This window comes from Thunnus albacares, chromosome 7, assembly GCF_914725855.1.
Source record: "Thunnus albacares chromosome 7, fThuAlb1.1, whole genome shotgun sequence".
NCBI lineage: Eukaryota > Metazoa > Chordata > Actinopteri > Scombriformes > Scombridae > Thunnus > Thunnus albacares.
The window spans coordinates 26939668-26956407 of NC_058112.1; the positions used below are offsets into that span (position 1 = coordinate 26939668).

Genomic DNA, 16740 nt, shown 5'->3' on the forward strand with positions numbered 1-16740 from the left:
AAAGTCCACCTGAATTTCTCAACAAGGATCCAGCTGTATCTAGACTTTTACCTTCACCACTCCCTAACCCTAATTTGTCCTTCCTTCCTTCCTCCCCCCCCACCTCTCCTTCCAGAAACCCATACTAATTGCTGTTAGGTTTATGAGCATAACCCGCACTGCCACCCCGGTATGTATGCCCCTTCTCACTCCATGTGTGCCGCCCACCACCAGTCCTGTCCTGTCCGTCAGCCGACTCGCTCCGTCCGCTCATAATATTTGTTACATCCAGTCACAGTTCTTGTCACGTCTGTCCGTCTGTAAGCTAGCTCTCTTTCAGGTGTCTGTTTGTGTTTTTCTCACTGTTTTGTTGAAAGTTATTTAGCTGAATGTGTTGATTAGCGGCGCAGACACAGAATAACGTTGTCATGGGAACCACTACCAAAGAAAAGAGTGTTAAGTTTAACATTTACATCTACTTAAAACAGTTTTTAGTTTATTCAGGTGATGTAATGTGACCTTCTGAATGTTTCAAAGTAAGAAAAAGACATGAATAGACTTACTGGCAATCTTTTTGTCGCTGTGCTTTTTATGTTTCTGGATAATATCTGATCAGAGTTAAAGTCTCCCTCCGCTCAAAAATGTGTTTTGCTTATTGTCACCTCACATGGATGTTTGAGCTTCACTGTGCAGAACGACGTATGAGCAGGGGGAAAGTTTCTCTGTGCTCACCTTATATCTGAGTTTAAAGCATGTACATGATTTGTGAGATCACAACTAGTTTGGGAGCCGATCGTGGTCTGGTATTCGACTTACACAAGTGTGATGTGGAAGCTTGAAGCCTTCAGTGCGCAAACACTGAGAATAGACTTTACAGTGAAGAAGGAGACATCTTGTGTCCAACAGTTAAACTTTTGAAATGAAAGGATGGAGAAGGACAATTAGTAGCAGTTTGATTTAGCTTTTTTATGGGGAAAAAAACATATTAGACACAAGTTATTCAAATCAGAGTATTTCACATGAGGTTTAAGTCTGACTAAAATCACAATTTTGTTGCCCAGACATAAATAAAGAGGATTGTGATTTGACTTCTAATGTCTTCAGACTTGACTTTTGAAATTAGCAAAATTTGACCTTGAACTTTTTATTTCAATTAAAATGCCCTGGGAATTCATTGGTGGTTATTTAGTGAAATACATTTACTAGTTAATGAAAAACTCCTAGAAAGTAAAACAATATGAAGATACAATTGTATTCTAAAACTGAAGCAGTTCAATGTCAACATTTTGAAGATAATTAGCCTAATTACTTCCAACATTACTTACCTGCACTTTCACATATGTATCATAATGTAGATCTGTTGTTGTTTATGTAAAGCTAATTGTCCAAAGAAGTTCCACAGCATCTAGCTAACGACCTAGCTTGTCGGTAGAAGCATCCGACTTTAAAACGTTAACAGTAGAATAAAGCCAATGGAACCGTTTCTGTGGGACTAATAGAGGAACTTTTTCCTTTTAATGGGCTGAAATCAGGCAGCTCAGTGTATTTTATGATTGTTTCAGGGTTGTGACGGGTCCAGTGTAGCTACTTTAGTCTGTGTTTGATGAATGTTTGTTAATGGTGAACTTTAGCTCCACTGACCACTCTTTGCTTTTTGTTTCTGCTTCACAACTTATAAACATGCAGCCTAACACAGCTAAACTTAAGGTAATGCCTGCCTGTGTGTTTGTGTGTGTGTGTGTGTGTGTGTGTGTGTGTGTGTGTGTGTGTGTGTGTGTGTGTCAGACAGCGTGTGTGTGTGCTTACACTAGCAGACCTCATAGTCTCTTAGCAGTGTTGTCGTGAACTGTGGTCAGTACATCTCTGTATGATCAGTATCTTGTCAAAACATCCAGCAGTGTCTATAGAAAGTCTGTGCTTCATCACTGTCTGTCAACAACAAACTAGCTGCTTACTGGTCAGCCTCTTCATCGCTAACACACTGTGGGATTTTGTGTGTGTGTGTGTGTGTGTGTGAACTTGTAGAGCAAAGGCCGCGTTCGGCAAAGCAGCACCCATACACCTTCGCCTCCTCACAGTCCCAAGGTGGCCCCTGTGGTGGATGGAGAGAGTGCAGGAGGGGGCGGAGTAGGGGGGGGAGGAGGAGGAGGAGGAGGAGGAGGAGGAGGAGGAGGTGGAAGTGGAGGAGGAGGAGGAGGAGGAGAGGATACACCAGAGGCCGGACTGAGTGAGCAGCAGCAGCTGGCAATGCAGCAGGAGGAGCGAATCCTCACCGAGCAGATCGAGAGTCTGCAGAAAGAGAAGTATGATGATGTCTTTGTAGATGGAGACTATGAGATGATGCTTTTATTGTGTTTTTTATTGTGTGACAAAGCAGAAGCTACCAAATCACACACAAGGTATAATAAGCATAGCGTACAACTGTGCCAATGTGTATCCTTTAAAGATGAACTATCCTCAAGGACTTGCAAATATTTAAATGTCATCAAGATAAAAGTTGTTATTATGATTATTATTCCTTGTCGGTAATCCTCTGTGTTTGTGTGTCGGCAGAGAGGAGCTGACGTATGAGATGCTGATCTTGGAGCCGCGGGCGTCGGACGATGAGACTCCTGAATCTGAAGCCTCCATCGGCACAGCAGACAGCTCCGAGAATATCACCATGGAGACAGAGGGAGCCACCTCCGACCCCTCTGGTGAGGGATCTGATTAGTCTTTGCTGTGATTATTCGGGTGGTAGACTGATAAGTGTTTGCATCATTTATAATCACAGTCATCAAGGACATGATAGCTTTTATTGTACGTTCTAACTTGATTAATTTGTTTATTAATAGTTAATTAATAGCTTAATTATAGCAGGTAAAGTCTGTTAATCTCTCTGTGAGAAAGTCTGGTTAAGGTGTTGACATGACAGTATGCAGTAAGAGTGTTGCCATAACCTGGTTATAATTAAATAGTTAATGTAAATGCAAAGATTGATGGTATGTCAAGTGACTGTACAGTATATTTACCACGTATAAAATTATTTAATAATTTGTGCAATAGAGACAGTGTCCCTGTTGCCAGAGCTGTTACAGATGAGTCACAGACAGCACAGTAACTAATGTAATGATTAACCTTCTTTATATTTAGAGCAGTTTTCAAAAATCATTACAAAGTACAAGCACAGTGATTGATTTTCAGCCTTTACTAGTGCAAACAGACAAACGTTTTGATGTTCATCAATGTCAAAATGGACAAAGAGATAAAGCAAATGAATATATTGCTATTTTAGTCTCTTCTGTACACACAACATACATCTCATGTTCCTCTGTTGCTCTTCCTGAGGTTTCTTCCATTTTTTTTCCCCTGTTAAAAAGTTTTTCCTTATTTGAATCGAGGGTCTAATAAACGACGCTGTACAGATTTATGATATTGGGCTTTATAAATCAAATTTACTTGACTTGACTTTCAAATCTATTGGATAAATAGAGTCCGAGTGTCACACGCCATGCACTTCAATCACAGGAGAACACAACATATACGTAGATGTTACATAAATCAAGTACAAAAGATGCGATTACTTCAGCATACTGGTGCAGTACAGGCAAAGTCAGTTCTGCATTGAAGCCAAAGGGCTCAAATACGTCTCCTTTCATAGCAGTGAGCTGCCCGGAAAACGTCTCATCACTGTTACAGAGTACTTCATACAGCAAAAGATAGAAATGCATGTATTCATACGATTGTCAACAGAATCAGTAGAAGAAGAAATAAACTGTAGGTGAAGAATGATTCTATAAAAACAAGTTAATACATGAAAGCTGGTCTCCATCTCTGTTACTATACAATGTCAACATATTGAGAATGTGTCTTTTGTTTAATAGCATGAATTAGAAATAAAAGTAAATATTCATTGCCCATTTTTACAGATTTACATCACAGAAGGAATGAATGGGCGGACTGAGAAGTGCTGGCAAGTCAGAGAGTATTGAGCGATGGACAAACACTTTTTGTTTTTGGTCTTTTCATTGGATTTGTTGACAATAACATTTTTGAATATTCTCACCTTTAACCACCTCTCTGTCGCTGCTGCTTTCTCTCCACAGATCGCAGCGGCGCTTATCGCTCCAGGAAGTCAGAGGCTAAGGGCAGACGAGCTCTTCGCCGCCAGCCCGACTCCCAGGACTCGGCAGACTCCACCTCCACCGTCTCCTCCTCCTACCACCCCTCCTCCTCTCTCTCCTCCAACGCCTCCGGCTCTCCGTCCCCTCACTACCGCTTCCGCTCCTCCTCCTCCGGTCCCCTGCTCACCTCCTGCGGCTTGGGGACCCCGCTGACAGAAGCGGAGGGGGGGCAAAGATCCGGTAAGACCCGCCACAGGCTCAGGCTGAGCCGCAGCTCACCGCGAGAGACCTCGGGAAGCCACCGGAGGGAGCCGGACTTCAGCTCGGCGCCACAGCAGCTGGTTCTGTACGGCAGCAACGAGTTCATGGTGTGATGCAGAGGAGGGAAGGAACGCCGGCCGCCGCCCCCCTGTCCGAGCGCAGGGGTGGGCGCGCGAGACGGGGAGGAGGGAGAGTCCGGGGGTTGAACGAGGCTGGTCACGGGGCGAAGGTTCGTGCCCAGTGTCGCCTGCTGCCCCTCCTCAGTACCCACCCCCCTCCTCCCCCTGGTCCAGTCAAAGCAGAGAGCTAAAAGAAGAGATGACTGGAAGTGTTACACAGAGGGACGAAACGACAGACGGTCAAAACGCAGAGAGCTGGAGCAGAGCGACAAAGTAAAAAGATATGGTTGGGCCATGTTTGTTGACCTTTGCCCTCTGAACTGAGTGCTGTTTGACCCCTGCTGGAGCACCAGGGGTCCGTTAGAGGAAAGAGAGAAGAAGGGAAGGACAGGTGATGAGACACAGAAAAACACACACCTGCAAAGCCAAATCTATAGTGCCCCATCTTTACTTTTTAGCATGTGGGCAGGTGGTTGAAGCCACTCAGAAGAAATGTAGCCATACTGACTGAACTGGCGGACATTTTGTCTGTAACCAGCGCCAAGCTAAGTCTGCTTTTCACGTTTACACGGGACACACCAGCCAAGAGGCTGCATGCTTCTCCATTACACTTTTTCCTACGCCAGTTTAAAGAGACTGTACAAATATACGTTACAGCTGTATGTTACATATTATTATTATTATTATTATTATTATTATTATTAATTATTATTATTATTATTATTATTATTATGTTACAGAGGAAAAAAGTGTACATAGAAAGAAACTCCAGTGCTGCTCCGGGGTCGTTCCTTGTTATTTCCTGTTGTCTATTTTTGAAAAGTGAAGTGTGTGGAATTCAGGTTCCACTTTCGTTTCTGTGCTGGTTTTGCTCGGTTTCCTGTCATTTGTTTTTTTTTGGGGGGTTTTTTTGTTTTGTTTTGTTTTGTTTTTTCTCTTTTCCTATTTCACAATGAACAGAGCCAGTTTTGGGTGAGAAATAACAGAAGGAAAAGCTGTCACGCGTTCTTGACCCGAGGTGTCAAATGTCAATCAGCCATAAGTGTATTTGTGTCGGCCTTTCCCAGCTTGCATCCCTCTTCCCCTTGCAAGCTTTCTTTTCTCCTTCTGTTTTTATTCAGAAACATCAGTGTTACGATGTCAGGACTTGAATTTTTTTTTTCTTTTTTTTTTTTTTAAATATTATTGCTGTATTATAGGTGTTGTTATTGATATCAAAGATGTCATGTTTTTGTTGTCAATATTGTTATAATTTCACGGTTTATTTTTGTTCAAATGAAAGCCATTTTTCTTTCCAGTTTGTGTGTGTGTGTGCATGAATGAATGAATGAATGAATGAATGAATGAATGAATGGATTCCTGCCACTGTATCAGCTCTCACTTTGTGCATGTGTATTCTCTGCACACACACACATACACACACACTAGTGTTTCCCCCCAAAAATGTTCCTCTTTTTAAAGGATGTCAAAAGTCTCTGCAGAGGCCGTCAAGTGACACTAAAACTACTCGCAGACTAAAGCAAATCTTTCGTGGGGAAACTCTTGCACTCACCTACACACTCAAACCGTCCATGTTGTCCTCTGAGCCATCCAAAATACTTTCTTCTTCTCCTTCTTCACCATAATAACAGCTCTTCCATCCTCTTCTCTCCCGGCTCTGGCTGTGAAAAAGTAGCATCTAATCAAAAACAAGTAGCAACTACTAACTCAGACCGTCCACGTGTTTCTGCATATTTTTACTCTCTGTCTGTCTGTCCATACAGTATCGAAACAGTCGGTGTAATATTCAAATTTATGGGCCTACGTAGTAGCTAAACAGCGACGATGTCTCCGCTCTATACCTGCGATATCTCTCCTCGCTTCCTGCGTCTGTGAACAGATAACTTTTTTGCTCCGATTTCACCAACACAATCAGTGTTAATCAATTTTTTCCTTGAAGCTCAGTGAGGACTTAATGCAGGTGCGGAGACTTGCAGCACACACTGTAGACCTGTTTAAGAAAAAAAAAAAAAAAAAACAGTTATGGAGGTGAGCTGAAAAGGACAAAAGCTGATATTTGATAGGATGATATTTGTACATGTCTCAGCTGTCCATATGGTATTCTGCAAAAAAAAAAAAGAAAAAAAAAAGATTTAAAAAAAGTGAATGTACCTGTCACTGGAAGGCATGCTCTGCTTTCTCTGGTTGTTTTTGTTCCTCTTTTATACACAGTGTATGTACTATTTATGATCATGCTTTTTGGGGTGTACATTGGTTGAAAAGAATCTGTCATAAAAGGTGTTATAAAAGGATATATTATCCTGTGTACGGTTCATTATCTACTATTAATCATGGCGACATTTTAACAGGCCATAATCGGTCTGTCATGTTTGTGCTACGAAGAGAAATCAAAAAAAAAAGAAAAAAGAAAAAAAAAGAAAAGCGTTGTGTCTTTTTGTCTGCGCCACTCTGGACACTCTGGTTCTGTATAAGGTGCAATTTGTGTTATATTTCTTTTTTTTTAATGATACAAACATGTCTATGGTTGTAAGAAAAAATAAAGACTTTATGGGGGAAGAATTCATCTGCTTATTAAAAAAGCAAAACTGCAGCCAAATTGAAATGAGTTGTGTCATCTTTTGCCTGACAGAAGTTCATTTTCAAACACATAAGAGTCGTTTTTTTTAAAATATAAGTGTGCAACATCATACGTTTGTGTTCCTCTTTAATATAATGTCCAATCATATTCATGCAGGTACACCATTATAACCAACACTCTGCTGATATTTAATGCCAACACTCCTCCTTATGTACTTAGTTTTTAGCTTTATTAATTTAAGTAAGATTTAATGTTCATGTCTGTTTGCTAGGGATTTTATCTAAAGTAACTTACAAGCAAGACAATCCAGCATTTGAGGAAAGATCCACGGTACAAATTCTCAGGTAGCTGACCAGGTACAAATGAGAAAGAGAGCTAGACAGACGTTTTTGTTTTTAATAATCAAATCTGACTGTAACTATTTGCCCGAATGGATCAAATCTCCAGCAACACTTGTAGTATAAAAAACAACTTTATTATAAGACCAACGTGTTTCGGCTTGTGGCGCTCATCATGGTCAGTTTACAACACACTACAAAGAACCGAATGAAAGCCACAAGCGGAAACACGTTGGTCTCATTATAAAGTTGTTCTTTGTGCTTTACTAAGTGTTGCTGCAGTTTTTAAACCTTCAGGCTGCTTTTTTTTCTCTCCATGCACCTTGGAAGAAGGTGCCAGAAACTGTGTGTCAGACTCAGTGTGACTATTTGCTGCAGTATGAACGGTCAATTCCTTGATTGTCGGTGTCTCTGGATTTCACATATGATGACATATCTTATGTTAGTATAGATAGATTCTGTTGCCTCTCATTTGAAACCACATCATTGTCTAAAATATCTTCCTTAATTGAAACCAATTAACTTCTAACACTGAAAATCAACCTCAGATTAAAAGTAGGATAGATTGACACAGACACTCACCAATCACTTTATTAGGAACACCTGTGCAATCTAATGCAATCCAATACAACAGCTACTTTTACAAAGCTTCTACATGTTCAGTTTTTGTTGTCCGGAAGTTGATCATTCTACTTTATGGTTATTATTGAGGTCATAGTGGGTGGTGCAGGTTTACTTGAGTGCATTACATTGGAAAGTGTTCCTAATATTTTATAACACTAACAATGGTTGTACTCAAGAGACCCAGTGAGTCATGACAGTGTGACAGTGAGGAAGCACAATACCAGGATCCTGAAACTTAAGCAGCTAAAAGGAACTCAGCCATAATTAATTTTATCATTGACACCTGTGATTTTCTTTTTCCAATGTCACTTGTGAAAATGTCTGTGAAAAAAGGCAGAGTTACATTCACTATAGTGAATTTCAAATCCCTGCATACTGTATAATATTACTTGTGGCCTTTATTGTGACTCTTGTGTGTTTTTATTGTATGTGGTATCACTACACTATTTCCCAAAGGACTGTGTGTCATTATGTTGCTAATTTTTAAGCTATAGCTTTAATTTTAAGATACCAGGTGAGGGGGCCCACCTGGTGACCCCTGTGAAGCGTTTACCCAGACTCAGACCCTGGGAGGAGTTTGAGGGTTCTTTGCAGTATCTTAGCTGTTCCTAGGACTTCGCTGTTCTGGACAGAGACCTCAGATGTTGTACCTGGAATCTGCTGGAGCCACTCTCCCAGTTTGTGGGTAACAGCCCCCAGTGCCCCGATTACCACTGGCACCACTGTTGCCTTTACTCCCCACATCTTTTCTAGTGTTGCTGTCATGATGGAGTAGATGGAGTATATATATATATATATATATATATATATATATATGTGTGTGTGTGTGTGTGTGTGTGTGTGTGTGTGTGTGTGTGTGTGTGTGTATGTAATACATATATATACACACACACACACACACACACACACAAAACACGTTTTCTGCCATTATCTTGTTCTTTTTACTTATTTATTTATTTTATTTCACTTAATATTAATATATTAAATGAAATAATTAACAATAATTTAATATTAATATTGTTCATCTGACATTCATGCCAACAAAGGATACTGATTTGAACTGAATATACCAGTCATTGATACCAATACGTTTTTTCCCCCCAAAACTTTATTTTATTTGTAACTTTAAAAAAAAAAAAAATATATATATATATATATAAATTTATTTATTTTTATTTATTTATTTATTTGTTTGTTAACATATTTTAATTGAATTTTAGTTGTTTTTTTTTTCATTTAAATTTTGTTTTTTTTCTTCATTTATTTAGTTATGAATTTTTAACTTTATTAAAGTTTTAAACTAAACATGTTTCCCAGGCAACCGCTGGTTACCACAACAAAGCCTCCGCTTCCCGTCATCCACCGGGTCAGAAATGAAACTAAACGAACAGCGGCGAAGTTTCCACCTTTGCAACTGCGACATGTTGACTGACAGCGACCAGTTCAACCGACGGGGACGTGATTCATTAGAATAATTAGATGAAGAAGAAAAGACAAATGATGCAGCGAGTTTCTCTTCCACCGAAATGAAAGTAGAGTTGAGTTTCTGTAGGTTTAGTAATGATGAGGGAGTGATTCACCTGCTGTTTGGTTGATGAACCGATAACATAAGAGATAAGTGAGGTTTCTCGTCTGACTTCACGTGAAATTTGTCACACGACTCAGCTGACTCCACATCACACAGCCCACGGTGAGTTCTCACTTCTGCTGTCACTGTTTCACTTTAAATTCAGGGTTTTGTTTTGTTTTGTTTTTTGTTTACTTCATCAGCCGTGTTCAAATAACTTTTTAATACTTATCTCAAACTTTTAAAGTTGTTTATTTTTAATGTTAATTTTAATACGTTGTCATGACTGTAAGGCGGATCAGTTCATCAAAGGGTTAACAGAAACTAAACTTTGACACTAAAATGTCTAACTTTTAAATTCCTGTAGATGTCTGATGACAAAACCATCGTTTTCTTCGACCTGGAGACAACTGGATTAGGTAAGTTTGTCTGCTTATCAGCCACAAATCATCAAAATCAAAACTAAATATCACCTTTAATTTACCTTTTCGATGATTACTGAGCATCTGTCTAAACAATAATTTTCTAAAATAATATTTTCGTGTATTTTTTTTACAATTTGACAGCTCATTATTAACCTTTGTAATAGCAGTCTTAGAATAAAGTCCACATACTGGACATTTTCCAGAGCTTTCAGCCTCATCCAGTGGCCTTCATCAGCAGATAAACAGTTACAGTAGATTCTTATGTCTGTTTACAGTTGGTTGACTAAGAGATAACTGAATATATGTACATCATTTGACGTGACATCTCAATTAACACACTTAATTTATACTTCCTAGATAAAGTTGTGGTGTTGTTCTAATGTTGTCTTCAGATCTACATAAAAAAAACATCAGACAGCGTCATAGATTTTTATCAATCCGGTCTGAAGGCTTCACCTGTAGACACCCATCAGGTGGACTCTTGTGTGATAAGAAAGATAAGGGTGCATTTCAGTCTCTATTTTTATACATGTCTAATCTCACATAGCTAGACCGCTTGACTCCTCAGGGTCATGACGTTATTGAGAAATTAAACCTCATGATTTAGCTGGAAAAGGGCGTAGTGACACTGAGCTGTCGTTGAACCTTGAACCAATGAGATCAAACCACTTGTCTGAGCTCAACCTCAAATCAGTCAGAAGTAGCCTTCCTGTGGCTTCGACAGGATGCCTGCGCTACGTGTCAGACTGATTTATCATAACTAGTACACGTGATACAAACAGACAGTACACACTTAAGAGGTTACATGTTATACAAATAGACAGTAAACACTTCAGAGGTTTAGATTCATTTACAACACTCACATATCACACTTTGTCAGGATCATTTAAAGGTGACGTATGATGCACATATCCAGGTCTATGTTTATATTCTGTGGCTCTATTGGGATATCTCTGCACGATTTACAGTTCAAAAACTCCTCAGTTATCTCATACTGGCCCCTCTATGCCCCTCGGTTCAGCCTCTGTCTTAAACAGGCCGTTTTGGTGCCTGTCTCTTTAAGGCTCCTCTCCCGATGAGCCCTCTCCGTTCTGATTGGCCAGCTTCCAGAAGCTACATAAACAAAACAGTAGCAGTCGGATTTCACTTCTTTTTCTCGTTCTTTACTCGAAATATAAACTTGTAAAGCGAATACATCCATATACGTATGTTCGAGTCCCAGTAAGTCACGACAGTGTGAAAGGAGCTCAGCCATAATGTAACAGCCGAAATATGCGAGTGAACAGCCCTCAGTAAAAACAACCTTTTTGCTTACAAACCAGCCGTTTGTGAGCATGTGTGAACAATCTCACATCATCACGACGATGAAGTAGAGGTTACATTGAAGCACTCAGAGCAGGCTGACTTTTAGGAAGCATTTAGGGAACTTTGACCATGTTTAACACAGACATCTGACATAATAACAGCATAAAAATGACAGAAAATCATTAAAGAAAGCATGTTATGTCCCCTTTAACAATATGGAGACTCTGCAACTGCAGGGTCACAGACCCCCGGGGGTCCCTTTAAAATATCAGTCTCACTGTGTGTCGGTTAGTTTGTGATATCTTGATTAAAGCAGCAATAATAAATGTTTTATATGAACAATGTCGCAAATTACTATGATAGAAATTAAGCACTTCAGCTCAGTCTTTGATGAGCATTTTTCTAACATTTCAAAGACCTAATGATTGATCAGTTAATTGAGAACAGGAGCCAGATTGGTTGGTTGATCTGGTTGTTTGGTATGTCAGTTCAATCCTGTCAAACCAGGTGAGTATTAAGTAGCAGTGTGGCAGAAACTGTTGTATATACTTGTTTCATTAAGATTTCAAAACGAAGTGCCAGAGTCTGTGGTTTTGGGTTTGTGTGGGCGTGTTGCATAATGACTCAGAGAACACATCGTGATATTGCATGACACATTTGCCAGGACTTCACAACACAAACGTCCTTAGAGGTTTTTTTCTGGTTAGTCAGCATGAGTGTGTCATGGCGGTGCAGACAAACAAGAGGGCCACACATCCAGAGAAAGATTTGATATGTCAACAGATCTCTTAGAGGTGTGGCGCCACAGGTAATAATAATAATAATAAAACCTTATTTACATACCACATTTAATAAAAATAGAGACACGCAATAGAATGTGCCTCACGAAAACGAAAGATTTTAAAACTAATCAAATTATTGTTAAATAAAATGATAATTAATACAGTAGGTGAAGTCAAAATATGGTAAAAGTTTCTGGGTAAAAGCGAATTTTAAAAATATGAATTTGAAGTGTTGTTTTAAAAGTTGTCTCAACTCTACAAGGAGACTGATCCAGAATCTGTAGCCTGTATGAAATAAAACCTGGAATAGTTCATGTGAGAGTCCGCAGAGAGCAGTGACCTGGTTCGAACGTAAACTGTGATGTCACTGATGTGGTCTGGAGCGAGGCCATGAAGTGGTTTGAAAACATTGAGGAGCACTTAAAGGATTTGGCAATATTCAATATTTTTCTTATTTTCAACAAAATCTCATGTGCAGATTTGTTGAAAAGACCTCTGTTGTTGCCCAAAAACTATTAAAAAGCACACCGTTACGGTAGTTTGTTTAGAAATGGCTCCAAAGTCTAATATCAATCAATCAATCAATTTTTATTTATATAGCGCCAAATCAGCGGAACCCTGCAGAACCCAGCTCTTGGTGGGCGGCCATCTGCCTTGACCGGTTGGGTTGAGAGAGAGAAAAAGGGGGAGGGGACGGAGGAGGATGGGGTGGGACAGAATAACAACAATCATAACAATAACAATAACAATAACAGCAGCAATAGTAATAGCCAGGGAAGGACGCCAACGGGACTGCAAAGGACCGCGAAGGCTTAGCCTGCAACCCAGGGTTTCCTGCGAGATGAGAAAGCACAAAAAACTCTGAGGAAGAAGTTAGTGACATGCATTAATGGAACATGAATGCATACAGATTGAGAGGAGGAGGAGGAGAGAGGAGCTCAGTGCATCATGGGAAGTCCCCCAGCAGTCTAGGCCTATAGCAGCATAACTAAGGGCTGGTCCAAGGCGAGCCTGGCCGGCAGCATCAGCAGTCACATTTTTCAGTTTTAGGAGAGTAGTTCTGTGTAAGGCAGACGTAGTTGTCACAGGGTCCTAGTCCTGTTTACAGCATTTCGATAGCTTGTCACAGCCTCTTGACTTTGTACTACATTGTTAACTGTAAACAACTTCAGTATGAAGTCAAGAGGTTGTGATACGTAGCACAACAAGCTAATGAAGCCCTGTATACAGAACCGCGCCATGGTGTCTGCCTTACACTGAACCACTCTCCTGAGACTGAAAACACGATTGCTGTTACTGCTCTTTGGAGCCGTTTCCAAACAAACTAACGTGCCCAAACTCTTCATGGTGAAGGAACATGTGTCACTCAGTGCAGCAGTGTGGAAAATCACCAGCCTTGTCCTTTAAAACCAGTTCAACTTACGGGCAGCCAGCGAAGATATTTTAGTACGAGGGTGATATGTTCTCTTAGTGTCTCAGATGTTGACAAAATGAATATTGCGACCTATATTTATTTACCTTTGTTTCTTTGTCTCAGACACTACAATATGTGACATCATCCAGGTGTCGGCCGTCTGTGGAGAGAGGATGTTTAACGTCTACACGCTCCCCCGCACCGCCCTCACCGAGAGCGCCAAGGAGGTCACAGGCTTCACCGTCAGTGACGCCGGCCTGTTTCTCCGAGGGACACCCGTGGACACCACCCCTCTCGTCGAGGCTCTCACCTCCTTCATCGCCTTCCTTCGCTCCTTCCGCCGGCCCGTGCTTCTGGCAGCACACAGTGTGCGGCGGTTCGACGCGCCTGTGATCACCAGAGTGATGCGACAGTGCTCCCTGCAGCGGGAGTTCCAGCAGGTGGTGTCTGGTTTTCTGGATACCTTCCTGCTAAGCAAGAGTCTCTTCCCTGGACTGGTCAGCTATTCTCAGGAGAAAATGGTTCGTCAGTTCCTGAGAAAGACCTACAACGCCCATAATGCTATGGAGGACGCCAGGATGCTGCAGGAGCTGTACAACCATTGGAATCCTGACAGGCGGAATATCAGGAGCGTCACCTTCAAGACGACATTTTTCTAAAAAAAAAAAAAAAAGAAAACCAATCTGGCTGCGCAAAAAAATATGCCTTTTATAAATTATTTTTAAATTATTTTCATTGCAGTTTTGTTCTCATTGTGTACCTTCAGGCCTTTGGACAAACTGACATTTGGAACATTTACAGAATAATGAAATGAAGCAAAGTAGATTTTATTCTTTTTATGACTGGACACAATAATGAATGTTACATCCTCAAATTCACAGATATGTCATGTTCATACTGTATGAATATCTTCTGTTTTGTGACTTTGTTCTGAAAATGTAACATGTCTCATGCTCAGAGGTCTTTCCAATAAATACAGTTCAGTCACAGTTTTCCCACAATAATCAATTTATTTCTTTTTAATCCTTCTATATAGCTTGTTTTTTTTAACATAATTTTTTGTTAAATCAATCAATCAGTTACTTTATTTGTTGGTTGTGCAGCAGTGTAACAGGATAAAACACAAAGCACATGATCACAACATATAAATATAAAAACATGAAATAAATACAAAAGAAAGCTGAGCGCACAAATTAAAACAATTTAAAATAAACTGTTTCAGTATAAATATATAAATAATGTAAAAATTCGAGGTGTCCAGAATTTGGACCCTGAGCAGGTTTGTCGTTTTTTTTGTCACAGTGAAGTTGAGAGATGGCCGAGAGGATGAAAAGGTTTTTGTTTGTGATAGTTTTTGCTGATGTGACTCTAAAAAGAGAACCAGGAAGTAAGATCTGGAGCTGTGGATGTAGAGGAGCTGTCACCCTGAATGGACTCTGCTTTCGTCAACAACTGTTTGTTAAACAGAACAGACTTTTCTGTTGACCATCAGTGATTTTTTGCTGCAGGTGTTCACCAACAAATTGCAGCCTCAATGGACCAGAATGCAATGCAGCTGCGAGTTGTGTTGTGTTACACCAACTTTATACTAAATTTATTCATGTTGATGTTTGATTGCTGTATTGTAATCACACTCTGGAGGTCACAGCTTAAACCAATAAGTGTAAGAATTAATACGAGATAAATATTCTGTTATATCTAAAACCAAAACACCACTCATGGCAAAGGAACAAAAACAAACAACAGACAAAACATGGATTACGTTACGGTATCAAGGTGTGTAGGTCTTTTATGTTGATGATTGTCCTTTAAAGTCATAGAGGTCCTGATGATCCATGACTTTGACTCATGCAAGGGTAAAATACCTTTGAGGAAGACAGGACCTTTTAACCTAGTCCATTCTGCCGACTCTACCACAGAAAGAAATACGCAATGTTCCCCAAACTACTCCTACTGTCTCATTCTCTCTCCTCTGGACGGCAGCAGGATACCTATAAGACGTATGAGTCTCATTTGACAGAAGAAGAATGGGTCAATTTCTGCCATTGGCACTTCAGCAATATATTTTGATATAAAGCCAATACATTATATCAGCACCCAATGCCATTCTGAAATCCACAAGATGTTTTCTAATCATATCAGAAAACAGAATGCAAATATTCAATATATCACTCAGAGAAGACATGGCAAATATAAAAGTGCCAAATTGTCCCAGATTATGTGCATTTCCTAATGTGGGACAGTTCAGACTGAAATATAGGACACTCACTATAGTCTATGGTCTAAATCACCTTAATTCATACAATAAAAACTTCTCTGGTCAGTAACACTCAAGGCCAAAGTGCAGGCACATTTGGTCATTTCAGTAATTACAATGTTTTTGCTGTTACAGATAGTTTAGTAATATATTATGTATTAATATTAGAAATAATATAATTTGTAACCTGCCTAAAAATAAGTTAAAATTAAGCATTACAAGACTAGGACCTCTGAATAACTATTGATACTGCACATTTAATGTACTTAAATACACCAATTTAACAACATATATGACTGCCCCACATTTCAAACCACATTTTCTGAAGTGGGCCAATGAAAGATTGACTGATATAAAAAAAAATAATATATATATATATATGAAACATGTTTTTATGAATATTTTGAGGCATGAATATATCATAAACACAATCTGATAACAATTGACAATATTGCGACATTTATGACACATTGATCTTTAACATTAAATTATTAAAATTCCTTTATCAATGAACTTTAACTGGACTTCACAGCAAGTACTTGATGTTGGAAGATTGCCTCTCCCCAATCTATGACGTGTGGAGTCGTGATTTCAATTGCATGACATCTCAGGTTTAATTAACAGCAGTCCTAATCATTAACATTTAGTAGAAAAAGAGATAGATAGGTGTCCCACATTACACTAATTCACTCTATGTTTACTTTTATCTTATATGGGAGAAATGTGAATTACTACTTTAATTTGCTTCTTATTCTTTGATCTGTGTATCTTTATCGTACTAGTACTTGACTTTGTTTTTATCATGCTATGCTACTGTTGTGGGAAGTCATGACCCGCCCTGCTCTTTCTCTGATTGGCTTACCCTGATATTCTTACCCTAACTCTAACCAATAATACTCTTCGTGCCTAAATCAATCCAACCAACGAAAGCAATGAGTATTAGCCAATCAGAGGCAGAGTAGGGCGGGTCATGACTTCGACATCCGGG

At 39.6% G+C, this 16740-nt stretch overlaps 2 protein-coding genes across 2 annotated transcripts in view; both read left to right on the plus strand.

Annotated features, from left to right (window-relative positions):
• The window catches only part of LOC122985638 (unconventional myosin-IXAa-like), a 159010-nt gene extending 151952 nt beyond the window's left edge, over window positions 1-7058 (plus strand). Inside the window, exons 41-45 of the mRNA XM_044356466.1 lie at window positions 116-169; window positions 2005-2101; window positions 2180-2282; window positions 2533-2675; window positions 4065-7058. Coding sequence (XP_044212401.1) covers window positions 116-169; window positions 2005-2101; window positions 2180-2282; window positions 2533-2675; window positions 4065-4456 — 789 coding nt within the window. The 3' untranslated portion in view covers window positions 4457-7058. The remainder of the gene's footprint in view (window positions 1-115; window positions 170-2004; window positions 2102-2179; window positions 2283-2532; window positions 2676-4064) is intronic.
• Window positions 7059-9331: 2273 nt separating this feature from the next.
• LOC122986558 (DNA polymerase III subunit epsilon-like) lies at window positions 9332-14499 on the plus strand. The gene is made up of 3 exons (XM_044357895.1): window positions 9332-9692; window positions 9937-9988; window positions 13619-14499. The coding sequence occupies exons 2-3, from the start codon at window positions 9937-9939 to the stop codon at window positions 14152-14154; spliced, it is 588 nt and encodes a 195-aa protein (XP_044213830.1). The 5' UTR covers window positions 9332-9692; the 3' UTR covers window positions 14155-14499.
• Window positions 14500-16740: the final 2241 nt, after the last annotated feature.